This window comes from Bubalus kerabau, chromosome 12 (assembly GCF_029407905.1).
Source record: "Bubalus kerabau isolate K-KA32 ecotype Philippines breed swamp buffalo chromosome 12, PCC_UOA_SB_1v2, whole genome shotgun sequence".
Classification (NCBI taxonomy): domain Eukaryota; kingdom Metazoa; phylum Chordata; class Mammalia; order Artiodactyla; family Bovidae; genus Bubalus; species Bubalus kerabau.
In genome coordinates, this window is record NC_073635.1 from 70,490,972 (window position 1) to 70,509,566 (window position 18,595).

General features: G+C 41.8%; 1 protein-coding gene across 1 annotated transcript in view; it reads left to right on the forward strand.

Annotated features, from left to right (window-relative positions):
• Positions 1-18,595, forward strand: part of LOC129624634 (ATP-binding cassette sub-family C member 4-like) — a 369,352-nt gene that overhangs the window by 270,775 nt on the left and 79,982 nt on the right. Inside the window, exons 20-22 of the mRNA XM_055542789.1 lie at positions 3,066-3,145; positions 8,348-8,498; positions 17,967-18,086. Of these exons, the coding sequence (XP_055398764.1) occupies positions 3,066-3,145; positions 8,348-8,498; positions 17,967-18,086 (351 nt within the window). The remainder of the gene's footprint in view (positions 1-3,065; positions 3,146-8,347; positions 8,499-17,966; positions 18,087-18,595) is intronic.

Consider the following 18,595-nt stretch of genomic DNA (forward strand, 5'->3'; position numbering starts at 1 on the left):
AAGTGCTCTAGTTTCATTCTTTTACAAGTGGTTGACAAGTTTTCCCAGCACCACTTGTTAAAGAGATTGTCTTTAATCCATTGTATATTCTTTCCTCCTTTGTCAAAGATAAGGTGTCCATAGGTGCGTGGATTTATCTCTGGGCTTTCTATTTTGTTTCATTCATCTATGTATCTGTCTTTGTGCCAGTACCATACTGTCTTGATGACTGTGGCTTTGCAGTAGAGCCTGAAGTCAGGCAGGTTGATTCCTCCAGTTCCATTCTTCTTTCTCAAGATTGCTTGGGCTATTTGAGGCATTTTGTATTTCCATACAAATTGTGAAATTATTTGTTCTAGTTCTTTGAAAAATACCATTGGTAGCTTAATAGGGATTACATTGAATCTATAGATTGCTTTGGGTAGTATACTCATTTTCACTATATTGATTCTTTTGATCCATGAACATGGTATATTTCTCCACCTATTTGTGTCCTTTTTGATTTCTTTCACCAGTGTTTTATAGTTTTCTCTATATAGGTCTTTTGTTTCTTTAGGTAGATATATTCCTAAGTATTTTATTCTTTTCGTTGCAATGGTGAATGGAATTGTTTTCTTAATTTTTCTTTCTGTTTTCTAATTGCTAGTGTATAGGAATGCAAGGGATTTCTGTGTGTTGATTTTTATATCCTGCAACTTTACTATATTAATTGATTAGCTCTAGTAATTTTCTGGTGGTGTCTTTAGCATTTTCTATATAGAGGATCATGTCATCTGCAAATATTGAGAATTGTACTTCTTCTTTCCAATCTGTATTCCTTTTATTTCTTTTTCTTCTCTGATTGCTGTGGCTAAAACTTCCAAAACTATGTTGAATAGTAATGGTGAGAGTGGGCATCCTTGTCTTGTTCCTGACTTTAGGGGAAATTCTTTCAATTTTTCACCTTTGAGGATAATGTTTGCTGTGGGTTTATCACTATCTGTTCTCTTAATGTTTCTTAGTGCAAGAAGTAACTGTTAAACTTGCTGACCTCACATTTTCTGCACTCAGCTCATTGCTGATTAGAGTTTAGTTTTTTTTTTTTTTTATGATATCTAATATTTAGTTCAGTTTTTGTAGTTGCTATGTGGAGAGATGGTTTTTCTCATTGGTTTTGTTTTTCTTGTATTCTACAAACTTTGCTAATCCTCAGTCTCTCAGACCTTAAGTCACCCACATCTGGTGAAAAGTAAAGGGGTGTTTTCATGTACTGTTCATCTCTGGGTAGCCTTTTCATTTTTAAAAAAATTCCATCATTACCTTAAACACTTTTTAAGCTGAATTGTATTTACAGGGTTTCCAAATTCTGCCTATGTTAAATAGTTGTACTCTTCCACTGATGAAACCATATGCATGTAAACTGTATCTTTAACATTTTTTGACATACAGTTTCCTTGTTTTTGGTATTATTACTTTGAGAAGTTAAAAAATGACCATGCAGGGCTTCCCTGGTGGTCTAGTGGTTAAGAATACACCTGGCAATGCAGGGATAACTGGTTTGATCCCTGGTCTGGGAAGATTCCGCATGCCATAGGGCAGCTAAGTCCATGCACCACAAATCCTGAAACCTGTGTGCCTAACACCCATGCTCAGCAACAAGAGAAACCACCATGCTGCAACTAGAGAAAGCCCATGTGCAGCAATGGAGATCCAGCACAGCCAAAAATGGAATAAATAAATAAATCTTAAAAAAAAAGAAGACTATGTACGTAGCAAAATTATCTAGAATATTTGAAAAATAACCCATTTGATTTTAATGTTCCTAAAGCAGAACTGATTAAATAACCCAACCTCTTGCCCCTCGAAGTGTGGTGTGGGAAACAGCAGAAAGGGTGTCATGTGGCAGCTTGGTGGAAATGCAGACTCTCTAACTCCTCCAGCACTCCTGAATCAGAATCTGCATTTTACCAAGTGGACCTCCTACAGCGCCTGGTGGACTTTCCCAGGGGACGTGATGCTGCAGAACCTGGGGGTCAGAATCATCATCTCACCTTGGTGGTTGAGTGCCGGTAACTTACCTGGCATCGTGGCTGGGTTCTTTCACCTGCAAGAGCCTATTTAATCCTGAGAATCACCCTCTAAAGCAGGCATTCTTACAATATCAGAAGAGTTGTCACCAGATCTGCCAAAGGTGTCACTAAAAGACAGTTTCTTCATCTGTATTTCCTAAGTCTGAGATGGGAAATTTGAGGCCCAGTCTGTAATGCAGGCCTGGCCAAGTGTGAAAGCTTCCAGTGACTCCAGTTCCTGGTGTGGGCAGACTCTGTGCTTCCAGTGAATCAGACACCCTGTGGACAACAGAAGAGCCTCACATCCCAGCAGAAGTTGAAACTCAGCCCCAACTGCTGCTCATTCATCGTCCTGTTGTGGGTTGATGTGAAGGGCCTTGGGAGGAAGTCATCTGTGACTGAGGTCAGGAAGAGCAGGTAGCGGTCCCACATCTCATCTGCAGGCTGGCTTCCTGAAGCTTCAATTACAAATGAAGCTCAGAGGGGTAGATAAACACATTTCCCAGGGTAGATAAACACATTTCCCTGGATACACCAAAATTGATTGTGTGTATATATGTATTTGTGTAGCTTCAGGGTTGTTTGAATTAAATCATTAAAAGCAGTAGATATTAGAAATTCTCATCTTCCAATTCTGCAGCATTTAGGATATACTGTTTTAGTGGATTTTGAGAAGGCAAATAAAATCAATGATAAGAAGCACTTGGAATGAAGCCTTAGATGGGATGGATCTAGAAGGAGGGAACATTCTGAAATCCATCAACCCTTCCACAAGATTCCCTGCCCTCATCCCACCATTCTTTTAAAAACCAAGGGCTAATTTCAATCCCACCAACTTCTATTTGGTGGTAGTTTTGTTTCTTTTTAGGTATTATCCTATTTTCTCCTTCTTTACCACTGACATCAGCTTATTTCATATGACTCTGAAATATATTAAATAAATATGCATTTAAAATATTATTTTATTTGGTCATGAATTGTTTGTCTTAAAGGGCCTGTCTGGGTCAAAGAGTAATTTCTCATATCCTGTTCTTACAGGAAGAATTTTAAATCGTTTCTCCAAAGACATTGGGTATATGGATGACGTGCTGCCTTCATCATTTCAAAAGTTCATCCAGGTAATGTATCAGTCCTGTCAGAGTTCTCACAGGGAAGAACAGAGAGCCTGTTTCTCAAGGCCTTTTCACAGGGGTTGAGGGTGGGCCTTTCAGCCTGGTGATGTGTCCTTTAATCTTAAATAAAAGCCATGTTTGTGAGAGAAAGGTGTGGCTGTGATTGGGAGGCTGAGTTAACATTAGTAACACCTGGAACAGGAGTGGCTACTCTGTCATGTCAGGGTTGGTCTGAAGCAGCACATGCTGGGTAAGTGGTTCTTCCTCTGCCTCCCAGGTGTCTGGTGTGGATTCCCTTTACTGTAAGCATATTTCATAATAGAAACAAGCACCTCTCATGAAAAGATAGCCAAGATGAACTAAATTGTGTATTGTATTACCATAAAAGACAAATACATACTTCACCTTTTTTTCTAATAAAGCATGTGTTACAAAGAAGAGATTAATAATAATAAGGTAACCAATAATACTTGAACAGAAACAATCATTGTTGTTCACTCGCTAAGTTGTGTCTGACTCTTTGCAACCCAATGGACTGCAGCACACCAGGTTTCCTTGTCCTTCACTATCTCCCATAGTTTGCTCAAGCTTATGTCCATTGAGTTGGTGATGCCTTCAAACCATCTCATCTTCTGTCACCCCCTTCTCCTCCTGTCTTCAATCTTTCCCAGCATTAGGATCTTTTCCAATGAGTTGGCTCTTCGCATTAGGTGGCTAAAGTTTTTGAGCTTCAGCTTCAGCATCAGTCCTTCCAATGAACATTCAGGGTTGATTTCCTTTAAGATTGACTAATTTGATCCGCTTGCAGTCCAAGGGACTCTCAAGAGCCTTCTCCAATGCTGCAATTCAAAGGCATCAATTCTTCAGTGCTCAGGTTGCTTTATGGTCCAACTCTCACATGACTACTGGAAAAACCATAGATTTGACTACATAGATCTTTGTCGGCAAAGTGATGTCTTTGCTTTTTAATGTGCTGGCTAGGTTAGTCATAGCTTTTCTTCCAAGGAGCAAACGTCTTTTAATTTTGTGGCTGCAGTCACTGTCTGCAGTGATTTTGGAGCCCAAGAAAATAAAAGTCTTGTTACGGCTACCTCTTTTCCCTCTTCTATTTGCCATGAAGTGTTAGGACTGGATTCCATGGTTGTTTTTTGAATATTGAGTTTTAAGACATCTTTTTCACTCTCCTCTTTCACATTCATCAAGAGGCTCTTTAGTTTCTCTTCTGTTTATGCCATTAGGGTGGTATCATCTGCATATCTGAGGTTGTTGATATTTCTCCTGCAATCTTGGTTCCAGCTTGTATAGAGTCTTGCCCTCTCTATTAATATTCAAGAATGTTAACACTAAACCCCATCTCAGCACAATATCAGGCTAATGGAATTTCTCCTCTAGGTGTATTTATCATATTCTGCAAATTAAATACTTATCTGAATTGTGAAAAATCACCATGTACTCTCAAGTGAAAGAGTCATCCAAAAGATTATTTCTATTTATTCATGTGGATTCATGACTTCTGATAGAATTCCCAACTGGTGTGCTCCCAGTGGGAAATAAGCATATCAAAATAATGATTCCCCTTATTTCCTGGAGCATCAGGACTTGGGTCACTTCTTCTGGGTCAACATGTTTCTTGTTGTACACATATCATTGTCTTTGTGCCATGGTGAGACAGAAGTACAGAAGCACTGGCCATGGTAATATGGGCCATCAGATGGATCTGAAATCCAGTCAGATGGGGAGAATTGTGTGTGTAGCTAGGATTAGGCTCCTTGAAATTCCTGAGAATGTGGAAGAAAGAAATGAGACTGGCTTCAAGGAAGGGATCTCTGTCTCACACAGAAATCTGCTCCCTCCCTCTTCAGAGTGTTGACTTTTTGCTTGGATACTATTTTTGTCTTCTACAGCTTCTGTTAACAGTTTGAGACAGCTGGCAATAAAAGATTCATACATTCATAAATAAATTTAAATATAAACTCATGCATTGTATATATGTTAATATAATATAATATGTAAAATCCACTATGAAAGTGAAAGTTGCTCAGTTGTGTCCAATTCTCTGTGACCCCGTGGACTATACAGTTGATGGAATTCTCCAGGCTAGAATACTGGAGTGGGTAGCCTTTCCCTTCTCCAGAGAATCTTCCCAACCCAGGGACTGAACCCAGGTCTCCCACATTGCAGGCAGATTCTTTACCAGCTGAGCCACAAGGAAAGCCCAATATCCACTATAAGGCTGGATAGGGTATGACTTGTAAATAGAAATAAAATTCTTATAAAAAGCCTATTTGAATTGCTTCAGAATTAAGGAGCATGAAATCTGAAGGACCTAATTTAGGAGCTTTTGAGAGCTACAGTTACAAGTTTTTAATGGGAACTCAGGGAAAAAGTATTGGCACAGCTCAAGTGGAGCCCTTCATTTTGATCTTACCTCTTCTTCCTAGGTTATCTGCCATGCTGGGTTGGTCATAAAAGGTCCTCACCTGGGGAGAGCCAGTCTATTGAAACTGGTGAATATTGTCCAATAAAATAATGTGAGTCTACTAAAAAGCTGTAATTTGGATTTTTTATAATTGACGTTTCAGATCTTTTTTCCTGACAACTACTGATGGAAAACCTAGTGACTTGACTTAAGATCTCACACAGAAGGAAGGACCCCTCCCCATGAGAAAAAGGTATAGCAAGGTGGGATGCATTAGTTAATCCTATGGTTGTAAGAAATTGTTCAACTGAAAATATAATAGAAGGGAGGTTAGACAGACCTATATTTTTCCACTTATGATTGAAATTTGTTCCTTCAGATTCCATGCTTTTCACCCTGAGTTTTATACTGACACCACAGCAGATGGGAAGAAACAGGAAAAGCACATGTCTCTATCCAAATAATGCAGTTTGATTCACAAGGGTTCCTGGACACAGAGTCAGAGTTCTGGACATTTCCTTCTCCTTTCAGGCTCCTCTGCAAACAACTGTGTGTCTGAGATTCCCAGAGTACAGATTCTTCCTGTCTTTCTTCATGACCTGCAGTACCTTCCTGGGAAAACTTAGGACAACTGCTGACCCTCCTAGCTTACCATTTTCTTACCTATAAATGGAAATGAAAGTTCTTGCTTTTCTCATTCACAAATGGTTGTGAAGATCATCTGAGAAAACTTATCTGGAAGAGCTGTGAAATGATAACCCAAGTCTCTGTGATATAGGCATTACTCTGCTAATGCATCCACCAAAGACATGCTGGGAACAGCTGCCCTGGGCAACAAAGTGTGGAGGCCCTGGGTTGGTGAATATGGGGTGCTGGTTCTAAGAGGACACAGAACACCTGGTGCTAACTTGAACAAGCCATTTGACCTTCCCAGCACAGCTCCCTTTTGGTCAAAATTTCCAGGAATTGTGATTGCTACTCCAAATTCTTCATATCATTCTCTGTTTCTCTGGCCTGTGAAATTCAGTTGTCAATCTCTTCTTCAAAGTTTCAATAAAGGATTCACATGTTCTTCCCTGTGTTTCCCTAGTGCCTTGTGCAGATCACCATGGAATTGTATCCATCTGAGATCATAAACTCTGGAGGGGTTGGCCCAAACTCTGTGAATCTGCATATCCTCAACTTTTGACCCCTTTTCATAGCAGGCTAGATACTAAGATAGATACTACACATAGATACTAAGTGCTGGTTGCATTCCTTTCACCTGAAATTTTTCACCAGGGTATCATACTTTTCCTGATAAATATGTATGTCTAAATCAGCATCAATCAATGATTTGAGCTTCTATTCTACCTGCTGTGTTTTTAGACCAAGATCATTTCCCAAGATAAAATCACCTTATGGAACAATGTGATGCTTAAGTGAATGATTATGGAACTCTTACCACAGTGCTGTGCATAGAGTAAACACCTGGTAAATGGCACCCCCTGTTGTTATAATCACTACTCCTTAAAATAGTCATTTTAATCATAATGTTAAAAAATTTAATGTATATCCAGAGGATTAAAAAACAAACAAACAAAAACTCTTCATGATTTAAAGTTGTTTATTATTAAAATTCTTCCCCAGATTTCTAGGAAATACCAAAAACTGGTTTTATCACATTTCTCTTCTTTTGTCTGTTCTTTATTGGGCATGCTGATGAGCTCTGAAATTCCTTAAATAAGGTATTTAGAAGAAAAATTTAAGATAAATTAGGAGGCTCAAATAAGTAAAAATAATTTTCCTGGACAATAAATAGTTGGTGGTATGTTGGGAACAAGCTTAAGTATGTCCTAATGGCTCATGATATAGACTCTTTGGCTCCATGGCTCAGGCTTTGTTTCCATCAAGCTCCTTTTCCTTTCCCTGTGCCTCAGTGTTTCCATCTGTAAAATGAGATAATACTATTACTTGATTGGGCTATTGTGAGACGTAATAAGCTAATACATGTCAAGTATTAAATGTGTAGCCCTGTACCGAGTCAGCACTCAGTAAATGTTAACTATGGATAGAAAACCAGCAAAGAAAAATTTCCACTTTAAAAGTCACATTTGCATCTTTTCCTCCTTTACTGGACACTAACTTTGTAATTAACCACTTCTTTATCCTTACCTGGGTAACTGAGGCTTCCGGTTTCCTTATCTGTGATGCCTGCTCATTCATCTCTAGTAATACCTACTGACTCATGATACTTCAGGGTTCAAGTCCTAGTCTCTCTGAACGTCAAATATTCTCTCATCTATTAAAATTAGTAATTCCTACCTTATAGACTACAAAGTGTATTAAAAGAGCTAATACCTAGAAGATTCTTAAGGTTTTGGGCACACAGCAATCATGTAATAAAGCTTCCCAGGTGGCTAGTGGTAAAGAATTCACCTGGCAATGTAGGAGATGCAGGAGGCCCATTTGATTCTTAGGTGGGGAAGATCCCCTGGAGGAGGAAATGGCAACCCACTCCAGTATTCTTGCCTGGAAAATTCCATGGACAGAGGTGCCTGGAGGGCTGCAGTTCATGCAATCACAAAGAGTCAGACACAACTAAGCAACTGAGCACACACAGATAATCTTGCAATAAATATCATTAGAACCACCTATAATTTTATTTGTTTGGATGGCAAAGCTTTCTCTACTATTTCAATACATCTTTCAGAAAAGAAGTTTAATCACAACAAAATAGTCTATTAAAGTTTATTTTTGAAAAGAGTCCTTGACTAATAGGCTCCTACATCTATTTTTCACTCTTCTAGACATTTCTACAAGTGATTGGTGTGGTGGTTGTGGTGGTGGTGGTGATTCCTTGGATTGCTATACCTGTGATTCCCCTTGGCGTCATTTTCTTTTTTCTTCGGCGGTATTTCTTAGAGACGTCACGAGATGTGAAACGCCTGGAATGTTCAAGTGAGTACTGGGACTCTCAGGTTGGGATGGCAATGCAGGTTGGCTGCATTTATACCATAATTGACCACACCCCTGAAAACCTGCAGAATATATCTTTCTTTTAAAAAAAATATTTCTCCCTAAGTCAGTGTTGCTGCTGCTGCTGCTTAGTCGCTTCAGTTGTTTCCGACTCTTTGCGACCCCATAGACGGCAGCCCACCAGGCTCCCCTGTTCCTGGGATTCTCCAGGCAAGAATACTGGAGTGGGTTGTCATTTCCTTCTCCAATGCATGAAAGTGAAAAGTGAAAGTGAAGTCGCTCAGTCGTGTCCGACTCTTAGCGACCCTATGGACTGCAGCCTAGCAGGCTCCTCTGTCCATGGGATTTTCCAGGCAAGAGTACTGGAGTGGGGTGCCATTGCCTTCTCCGCATGACAGTCTACTGCTACTGCTAAGTCACTTCAGTCGTGTCCGACTCTGTGCGACCCCATAGACAGCAGCCCACCAGGCTCCCCCGTCCCTGGGATTCTCCAGGCAAGAATACTGGAGTGGATTGTCATTTCCTTCTCCTAAGTCAGCATTAGGTAATTATATATTATGGGCCCTGTGAATAAGTGTGACCCTTAAGCCAAGTTAAGCTGGTAGCAGGTCACCTGCAGCTTTGCATTTTAGCACAAGGACAAATGTGGACAGGGGCCATTTCTGTCTTGTTCATGACATCCTTCTGAACACAGAACAGCCACCCAGTAAACAGTGTTCCAAAAAATAATATGTTTCATCATGTTGGTACTATTGTAGAAGGAAAATAGGGAACTTTTCTTCCCTTGAAGTTACTAGAAATGACAAGGAAAGGCAAATATTAAGAAAAGGAAAGGAAGCATCAGGAAATGTACTCATATGTCAGAGGTGATAGTTTTAGAAAATACATTCTTTCACATACTCCTTAGATGGTAATTAAATTGTAGTTGTTAAATGTATTGAAAAGATAAGCCCTGTTGTTTCCAGGTTTGTTCTTTATCATCACGAGTATTTGAGCTGATGTCACACTGTGGTCAGCCCTCCCCAAGGCTGTTCATATAAATGGTGCTGGAAATAATCCCTTCAGGAGGACCCAAGATGAGGATCTGTTTAGTAGACTTTTTGTTTATAACTCCATTCAGCTTCCTAGTTTTAGAATAATGGGGAACATTATTTTATGATTAATCATTCTATTCTTCAGGTTATCAGTTCAGTTCAGTCGCTCAGTCATGTTCGATTCTTGTGACCTCATGAATTACAGCACACCAGGCCTCCCAGTCCATCACCAACTCCCAGAGTTCACTCAAACTCACGTCCATCGAGTCGGTGATGCCATCCAGCCATCTCATCCTCTGTCATCCCCTTCTCCTTCTGCCCCCAATCCCTCCCAGCATCAGAGTCTTTTCCAATGAGTCAACTCTTCGCATGAGGTGGCCAAAGTACTGGAGTTTCAGCTTTAGCATCATTCCTTCCAAAGAACACCCAGGATTGATCTCCTTAGAATGGACTGGTTGGATCTCCTTGCAGTCCAAGGGACTCGCAAGAGTCTTCTCCAACACCACAGTTCAAAAGCATCAATTCTTCAGTGCTCAGCTTTCTTCACAGCCCAACTCTCACATCCATACATGACCACTGGAAAAACAGCCTTGACTAGATGGACCTTTGTTGGCAAAGTAATGTCCCCGCTTTTGAATATGCTATCTAGGTTGGTCATGGAGTAACTTTCCTTCCAAGGAGTAAGCGTCTTTTAATTTCATGGCTACAATCACTATCTACAGTGATTTTGGAGCCCAAAAAATAAAGTCTGACACTGTTTCCAGTGTTTCCCCATCTATTTCCCATGAAGTGATGGGGCCAGATGACATGATCTTCATTTTCTGAATGTTGAGCTTTATGCCAACATTTTCACTCTCCTCTTTCAGCTTCATCAAGAAGCTTTTTAGTTCCTATTCACTTTCTGCCATAAGGGTGGTATCATTTGCATATCTGAGGTTATTGATATTTCTCCCAGCAATCTTGATTCCAGCTTGTGCTTCATCCAGCCCAGCATTTCTCATGATGCACTCTGCATATAAGTTAAATAAGCAGGGTGACAATATTCAGCCTTGATGTACTCCTTTTCCTATTTGGAACCAGTCTGTTATTCCATGTCCAGTTCTAACTGTTGCTTCCTGACCTGCATACAGGTTTCTCAAGAGGCAGGTCAGGTGGTCTGGTATTCCCATCTCTTTCAGAATTTTCCACAGTTTATTGTGATCCACACAGTCAAAGGCTTTGGCATAGTCAATAAAGCAGAAATAGATGTTTTTCTGAAATTCTCTTGCTTTTTCGATGATCCAGCAGATGTTGGCAATTTGACCTCTGGTTCCTCTGCCTTTTCTAAAAACAGCTTGAACATCTGGAAGTTCACAGTTCACATATTGCTGAAGCCTAGCTTGAAGAATTTTGAGCATTACTTTAGTAGTGTGTGAGATGAGTGCAATTGTGTGGTAGTTTGAGCATTCTTTGGCATTGCCTTTCTTTGGGATTGGAAGGAAAACTGACCTTTTCCAGGCCTGTGGCCACTGCTGAGTTTTCTGAATTTGCTGGCATATTGAGTGCAGCACTTTCACAGCATCATCTTGCAGGATTTGAAATAGCTCAACTGGAATTCCATCATCTCCACTAGCTTTGTTCGTAGTGATGCTTTCTAAGGCCCACTTGACTTCACATCCCAGGATGTCTGGCTCTAGGTGAGTGATCGCAGCATTGTGATTATCTTGGTCGTGAAGAGCTTTTTTTATACAGTTCTTCTGTGTATTCTTGCCACCTCTTCTTAATATCTTCTGCTTCTGTTAGTTCCATACCATTTCTGTCCTTTATCGAGCCCATCTTTGCATGAAATGTTCCCTTGGTATCTCTAATTTTCTTGAAGAGATCTCTAGTCTTTTCCATTCTGCTGTTTTCCTCTATTTCTTTGCATTGATCGCCGAGGAAGACTTTCTTATCTCTCCTTGCTATTCTTTGGAACTCTGCATTCAGACGCTTATATCTTTCCTTTTCTCCTTTGCTTTTTGCTTCTCTTCTTTTCACAGCTATTTGTCAGCCCTCCCCAGGCAGCTATTTTGCTTTTTTGCATTTCTTTTCCATGGGGATGGTCTTGGTCACTGTCTCCTGTACAATGTCAGGAACCTCATTCCATAGCTCATCAGGCACTCTATCAGATTTAGTCCCTTAAATCTATTTCTCACGTCCACTGTATAATCATAAGGGATTTGATTTAGGTCATACCTGAATGGTCTAGTGGTTTTCCCTACTTTCTTCAATTTAAGTCTGAATTTGGCAGTAAGGAGTTCATGATCTGAGCCACAGTGTAATCACAGAGGATGCAATAATCCAGAACTTATCTCATCATTGATGCACAGACGTATTTCATCAATATTGAAACAAATAATTATAATGAAAGTAGAATTGTTAAATATTTTTAAAGAAGGTATAAGGACAGAAAATAAAGGAAGATGTTTGTGTCAGAAACCTTAACTATGGATAGTTACTGCAATTTAATACCAACTTAACTCTAGAAACCAAGCCAAGAAGAAAAACATATTGAGTCTCATTCTTCTCTGTATCTACTAAGTGGAAAAATCTAAGTTAATCAAGACAAAGGACTTTTGGCGGTGAAATGTGTGTATTTCATTTTTAATAATAAACTCTTGAGGCATTCATCCTGTGTATTTGCATAAAGCACACCTGGTGTCATAAATGCTGTAGAAAAAATTTCAGTTAAGAGAACCAGCTAAACTCCCACGAGGTCTGGGTTTTGTGAGGTGTTTGATTGGATTATGGAGCAGTAGAGTTCAGATGTGTGTGATATTTTGCTGATGTGATTCGGTAGGATGGTAAGACCTGGGAAAACAGAATAGAAGTGATGAGCTCCATACAGTCTTTTGTGTAGACAGGGCTTCAATCATTTTATGATTTGAAGTCAGTCATCAAATGGAGTCATTCAATAGTCTTGTTCAAAGCAGGTAGTTCCATTCAAAGAGGGATTGCTCCAGAAGGAATGTTTTTCAGAAATTTTTGCCTGGAGCATGGGTCACTTCCCATCTGCATGGAAGTGGAGAAAAGGGCACCTTCTGAGGCCCTTTTCAAAAAGCAGTACAGGATTTCACCTGTAGAGTCTGAGAACTTTTTGGCCCCATCCCTGTGGAGTACTTGGATTTTTTGCAACCTCGTAGGCTGCAACAATGTTAGACAGTAAATTCAATCCAGATACCCCTCTTCCACACCTCAGGTAACCAAATGAGATGGCCTGTTGATTAGAACATTTATGTTCTCTCTCCAGGTTGTGGGTCTGTGCCATAAATAATGATACCACTTTTTTCTCTATGCAGTGGCTAATAGTTTATCTTAAGGCCACTGCTGGAGCCACCAGGAAAAAGACATCTGATCGCTATAGCCAGAAAGCATAAGCCTACTTCATTCCTATGTTCTGAAAAACTGCTAAAACCCTGAGGTTTATATTCAGATCAAGCTGCCTACTTTTCTGGAGCATTATGTTGACTTTTGTCCTCTTAGTGACAAATCTGCAGCTGATCATAATGGTTTTTCATTTTTATAGAACTGAGCATAACCAAAATTCAAAACCAGGATGGCATTTGGTTGCATTACTCTAGCCAAACCTATTCATTTGGCAGTGCCTGAATTATGAATCTGTCTATCTATAAGGATTCTGTGACCAACTAGCAATGTCTGCCAGGGACATTGCAAAGGGAGGTTTAGCACATGTGCCACATTTACTCAGATCATGGATCCTCATGTCTGCTGTTTTAAAGCATTTTCATGCTGGATTCCCTGGGACTGTATTCAACCTAAGGTGCTTAGCATGATGTCTGGTAATGGCTAAGGCTGTTGGATGTTAGCTAAGTAAGATTTGAGGGTTTTCTGAAGGTAAACAAAGTCTGGAGAAAAGTGCATTTAGTCACACATGGACATCCTTAAACCTGATTATTCTCCCTCTGAGACACTGCTGTTGTGATTAAAAGCACAGCCTTGGAAATAAGACAGAATTGGGTCTGACACTCAGCTCTACCACTTAGGTGAGTTAATTTACTTAATCTTGGGCAGGAAGTGCTCTTAATTCCTCAGTCTGGTTTTCCCTCTGTCACAGGTATACTAATACCTGCCTTCTGGGGGCTCTCAGGATTTCTTGAATTGAAGCTCGTAAAATACTTGCTGTGCTGTGCTGTGCTTAGTTGCTCAGTCATATTGACTCTTTGTGACCCAATGGACTGTAGCTACCAGGCGCCTCTGTCCATAGGGATTCCAGTCAAGAATACTGGACTGGGTTGCCATGCCCTCCTACGGGGAATCTTCCCAACCCAGGGATTGAATCAAGGTTTCCTGCCTTGCAGGTGGATTCTTTACCATTTGAGCCACCAGAGAAGCCCATGAATACTTGAATGGGTAGCCTATCCTTTCTCCAGGGGATCTTCACAACCCAAGAATTAAACCATGGTCTCTTGCATTGCAGGCAAATTCTTTATCAGCTGAGCTACCAGGGAAGACCCAAAGTATTTGGTAGTGACTACCAAAGGCACCGGAACTTTGAACATGAGGGTATTTAAAATTTTTTATTTATTTGTTTTTGGTTGTGCTACGTCTTCGTTGGTATGTGGGCTTTTCTCTAGTTACGGTATGTGGGCTTCTCACTGTGATGGTTTCTTTTGTTGAGGGGACACAGGCTCTATGAGGCTTGGGCTTCTAGCTTGTGAGCTCAGTATTTGTGGCTCTCAGGCTCGAGAGCACAGTCTCAATAATAATTGTGCATGGGTTTATTTGCTCTTTGGCATGTGGGATCTTCCCAGATCAGGGATTAAGCCCTTGTCTCCTGCACTGGCAGCAAGATTCTCATCCACAGAGCCACCAGGGAAGTCCAAATGTGAAGGAATTAAGAACATAGTAACAACTAGCAGTTCTCACATAAGTTACTGATAACCTGAAGCAAGGCTGCCACCTTGGGTTCTTTTCATGTGGTTCCCTACTCCCCCCCGCCCCCCCCCCCCACCCCGGGGAAGATCTGCAGTCAAGGTGGAATGTGTTTCCAAGTATCCTCAGGGCTGTGGAGACACAGCCGTATGTCATGTAAACTGTAGGGTTACATGCGTATATGACTTCTGACTGATGTCATGGTTGTTATATAGTCTGCTTCAGGATCGTGGGCTCAGTCTTTGTGGGGGAAAGGGTGTTATGTTGGGCAAGGTAAGACCAGAGCCTTGACATCCCCTCTCCTCATGTACTAGTTAATTTTCTTTGCAGACCTTCCGGTTCCCTCATTTTGGCATCCTGCTCACCCCTAGTGGGGTTTGAAAGAAACAGGATAGATTTTCACAGGCCAGCATTCCCCCTGGCCCACTGTAACTCTTGGGTATGAGGTGAGGTAGGTGATGGAGTGTTTTCTTCCCTGGTGTTCAAGGCTGAGATGACATCTGGTTTCTAAAATCAACCCCATCCTCCATCCCTGCTGGAGAGAATCAGCTGCACTTTGATCTCCTGGTGAGGGAGGCCATGCTGAAGAGTTCATTCCAGGACACTCCCTGGGGGGACAGGCATGCCTACTTCCTGCTCAGAAGCCTTGTTTGTGATGAATAGTGTTGATGTCACATTTGGTCTGGAAATCACGGCCTGGTTCTAGTGAGTTTTCTGTGTTCTCTGGAGCTGGACTCTTGACATCCTCCTGACAGTGTGATGGGCCCGGAATTCACCTGTGTCATCGCTGTGAGCCCCCTGCTTCCAGAATAATTGAGTTCTGGGGTCTCATTGGGACACCTGCTGGGAATGCAGAAAAGGCCTGAAGAGAGTTCTTAGCCTTTGTTATTTGGAGCATGAGCTCAGCCTTAAAAGTGCTGTTAAAAGTTTATACTGCTATTTTATAAATGTAAATTTAAAGCTAAAATAAATACAATTAAATGTTACTCAATAGAATAAGGGTTTCCCAGGTGGTGCTAGTGGTAACAAACTCACCTACCAATGCAGGAGACTAAAGAGATGCTGGTTTGATCCCTGGGTTGGGAAGATCCCCTGGAGGAGGGCACAGCAATCCACTCCAGTACTCTTGCCTGGGGAATCCCATGGACAGAGAAGCCTGGTGAACTGCGGTCTATAGGATTGCAGAGTCAGACATGATTGAAGCAACTTGCCATGCAATAGAATGAGGAGAGAGAACAGTGTGGATGCTGAAGTAAGACCACAGACATGTCCTTGGAAGGTCAGAAACACCATTGAACCATTTTAGGCTCTTTGCCTGAATTAGATACAAAGGGAAATGTTATATCATGTCCTGTTTCAAAGAAGGTTTTTTTCCTTACAGCAATATTACAGCTGAGGGTCCCTAACAGTTAGCGTTCCTGATCAGATGTCCCAGGTAGAAAGAGCCACAGGGCTGAGTGGATGGTCAGTGAGGACCCATCCCAGGCTGTCCTCCCCCCAGCACAGGTCTTCCCACCCTCTCTGAGTTCCAGTGTCTCAGAGGAGGAAGCCTGCTCCTTCCTTTCTTATATGATAGATCCAGGAATAATAAGCACAAGAGGAGTTCTGTGTCTTTGCCCATTTATACCCTGCCTCCCTACAGCCCCTCCACCCCCATGGAGCCTGTGTGTATGTCGATAATGACTGAACTGTCGCCCAGACAGGCATTTGGATGTCAGGCTAAGGAGTGAAAACCTGAAAATAATTTGGAGTTTCTCCCCTTTGATTCTTTCCCCATCATTTTATATAATTTTTGAGGCCTCCTGAAAGATAAATGACCTTAACTTCCCCTAAATGACCAGATTTTACTAACAGGTCTTTTCTAGGAGATGTACAAGTAAGAAAGTGATGTCAGCATTTCCTGCTGATAAAGCACAAGTTATTACTCACCCCAGATAGAGATCACAGGCTCACTATCTGCCTCTAACAGCAGCAGGTTACAGCCTCATTCATGGTGGAAATGAGAACTGTAAGGGTCCTCCCTGGCTGGCAGCCTGCAGCCCACCTATTCCCTGATGGGCAGGTGCCTAACCCTGGTGCTTGTGGTCAATGCCCTCTTAGAGAAGATGGCAGGAAATGAATGGTCAGTGAAGGGACACCAGACCCCAAACCCACATGAAGTTACTCAAAGAGAATGATCACTAAGGGCACAGTTAGGTTTTATAAGGTATGTGGGTATCACATGCCACAGTGACTTCCAAATGCCAGAAAAAGCATTGAGCAGGTAGTTTTAAAAACCTGGATTAGATTCCCAGAGCAGAAGTCAAGACCATTCAGAGACACCTGGCTAAGCAAGTCCTGTGGGTACAGGGGTGGTGTGGTACCAGGTGTTCTGTGACCTGTGCAGAGACACCTGGTGCAGGTACAGGGAGAGTCCCAGGATGGGGAAGACGGCAAACTGCTCCTTTTACTCATCTTGCTCCTGTCCTATGTCTGGCTCTGGTTCAGCGTAGGGGATGTACTGACTCTATCCTGGCTCTTAGGTTACTCATCTAAGTTGGAGACATTACACAGATAGCTCACCAAAATTCAGTGTGGTAAGAACTCTCAAAGAGAATTAAATTTAAAAATGCTATTGAATTGGGACTACCCTGCTCATCCAGCATTTAAGAATCTGCCTTCCAATGCAGGAGACTTAGTCCTAATCCCTGATTGGTGAACTAGGATCCTATATGTCACAGGCAACTAATTCTGTGTGCCACAACTAGAAAGCCCATGTGCTGCAACTACTGAGCCCATGAGCTCTAGAGCCTGTGATCTAAAATAATGGAAGCCCATGCGCTGCAACTAAAGAACGCTTGCATGCCACAATGAAGACCCAGTGCAGTCAAAGAAAATGCTATTGAATCAAAAGTTTGTGAACAGTTTCCACCCAGAGAGATGTCAGGGAAGAATTTGGAGAGAGGCCATGTTTGAGGATTGTGATGAATGAGCTAGTAAAGAGTTTCAGTATCTAAATCTAGGTCAGATTTGAATTTGGTTAAAGATAAATTCAAGCTTCCCTGGTGGCTCAGCAGTAAAGAATCAGCCTGCACTGCAGGAGCCACAAGAGACACGGGTTCGATTCCTGGGTTGGGAAGATCCCCTGGAAAAGGATATGGCAACCCACTCCAGTATTCTTGCCTGGAGAATCCTCTGTACAGAGGAGCCTGGTGGGCGAGTCCATAGGGTCGTGAAGAGTCAGACACAACTGAAAAGACGTAACATGCATGCACAAAGATAGATTTAAAGAGAATCTCTCATTTCTAGGTTGTTAAAGTGAAGCTTGAAGTGAGCAGGAGTTTGGGTGGCACATGGAGAATTCTCTCCAGAAAGGGCATCATCCCTTCTTCCCTAGGGAGCCCAACCAGGAATTCTAGTGCACTGTTCGGCAGAACGTGCGATCACAGCACACGGGAGGCTATGGGTTTATTTGCATCCAGCCTTCCTGACTTTCTCTGTTGTGTGTCTGTCTCTGCTTCCCCAGCACAGAGCCCAGTGTTTTCCCACTTAGCATCTTCTCTCCAAGGACTCTGGACCATCCGGGCGTACAAAGCTGAGCAGAGGTTTCAGCAGCTGTTCGACTCACACCAGGACTTGCATTCAGGTCTGTGAGTTTCTGGAGATGATTTCAAAGGATGGGATGTGCTGTCGTCTGAGGCCTGACCTCCCTCTCAGGTGGTCTTGCTGGCCAGCACCTCTCTCTGTGCTGCCCCATGTTCCCCTTTGCACACCTGCCTTCCCCACCCCTTCCTCTCAGAACCCCGTCTGTGCTCCCCTTTTCCCCCTTCTCCCAGACTGACTTCCATTGTCCTTCCATCACAGAGTCCTATAGCTTTCTGTCCCTTTAGGACAGGAGTCAGTATACTTTTTTTTTTTCAAACAATAGATAGTAAATATTTTAGACTTTGTGTGCCATTCTATCTTTGTTGTAACTTATCAACTTTGCTGTTGTAACAGAAAAACAGGCAAAGATAATACATCAGCAAAAGCACATGACTGTGTTCCAATAAAACTTTATTTACAAAAGCAGGTGATGGCCATTCTTGGCCCACAGGCTATCGTTTGTCAACTCTCTTTTCAGAGCATGCAGGGCAGCAGATTTCATTGAGGTAA